At 36.4% G+C, this 1,137-nt stretch overlaps 1 protein-coding gene across 1 annotated transcript in view; it reads left to right on the top strand.

Annotated features, from left to right (window-relative positions):
• Nucleotides 1-1,137, top strand: part of MCM6 (minichromosome maintenance complex component 6) — an 18,337-nt gene that overhangs the window by 13,069 nt on the left and 4,131 nt on the right. Inside the window, exon 14 of the mRNA XM_019554474.1 lies at nucleotides 908-1,043. Coding sequence (XP_019410019.1) covers nucleotides 908-1,043 — 136 coding nt within the window. The remainder of the gene's footprint in view (nucleotides 1-907; nucleotides 1,044-1,137) is intronic.

Raw genomic sequence — 1,137 nt, 5'->3', positions numbered from 1 at the left:
CTGTGGAGCTAATTAGCCAGCTCTGCAGTAAAGCATCTCATGTAGATGTGTACCCATTATGTCCTATTTCTAAATGTGACACATGAGTTTACTGGTTATGTTAAAAAGATGATGTCTAGGGTTACATTTTGATTAAATTATATATTTTTTAAATCTTATAATCCACTATCAGGTAAGTGGACACATTTCTAATTAACTGATTTCCAGCTTCAATGGGGAAATTTTTTCATTAAAAATTAGATTCTTGCATGTTGTTGCTTGTCATACATTTCACTGGTTGACTGAAACCTGTTGATGAAATGAGCTAAATACAATTTTCATTGTTAAAAATGATGTTAATACATGTTTAAAAATATACATATACATCCTACTAGCAGAGTACATGGTAAAATTTTAATTTTAACCATCTCATTTTAATTAGGTAACCAAGGGATTATTTAACATGGGTAATATTGCTTGTGATATTAATGACTTGACTTCAAAAATCGTGAGACTCCACATTGTTTTTTTTCAGTTTCTTTATTTCAAGTAGGCTCAGTTTGAGGAAAAATAACTTCTTTCTAAATTGCCTGTCCTACCAGGGATATTACCATAACTGTTGAGTTGATGGTGGAATGGGTTCTGCAGGGCTCTTACTCTTGCCAGGCTTACCGAAAGAGTTGCACAGGTGTTGAAAAGCATCGAAATTTTGCCTGCAGATTCTTCCTGATTACAGCAGTTGCCTGACCATCAGAACCTAGGGTTCTTGGACTGGAAGGCAAAAATGTTTCCCCTTTAATACAGAATCGGGGAGACCCAGCAAATAAGGAGCCCCTCACAATACTATTGTTAAGTCATTTCTTAGGGTAGATTTCTCACAGTCTTTGGTTTTGACCCTATGTGCATATACTTTGCAAATCTTTCCCAGGTTCATCCAAAGCATGTGAAGGAAGCATTCCGGTTGTTAAACAAATCTATCATCAGAGTTGAGACTCCAGATATCAATTTAGACCAAGATGATGAACAGCAAATGGAGGACCAAGAGGACCATGACGGAATCAGTGGTCAGTGGCTTGGTCTGTGAATGGGGGGAAATGGTTCCAACATTTAATTCTTCACTTTTTTGATCAGAGTGCATCTCTTCTTTTTCTAACCTTC

Source organism: Crocodylus porosus, unplaced genomic scaffold (genome assembly GCF_001723895.1).
Source record: "Crocodylus porosus isolate Cpor-Errol unplaced genomic scaffold, CroPor_comp1, whole genome shotgun sequence".
Lineage (NCBI taxonomy): Eukaryota > Metazoa > Chordata > Crocodylia > Crocodylidae > Crocodylus > Crocodylus porosus.
The sequence above is the reverse complement of the archived record's forward strand: the minus strand, read 5'-3'. Positions and strand labels throughout refer to the sequence as shown.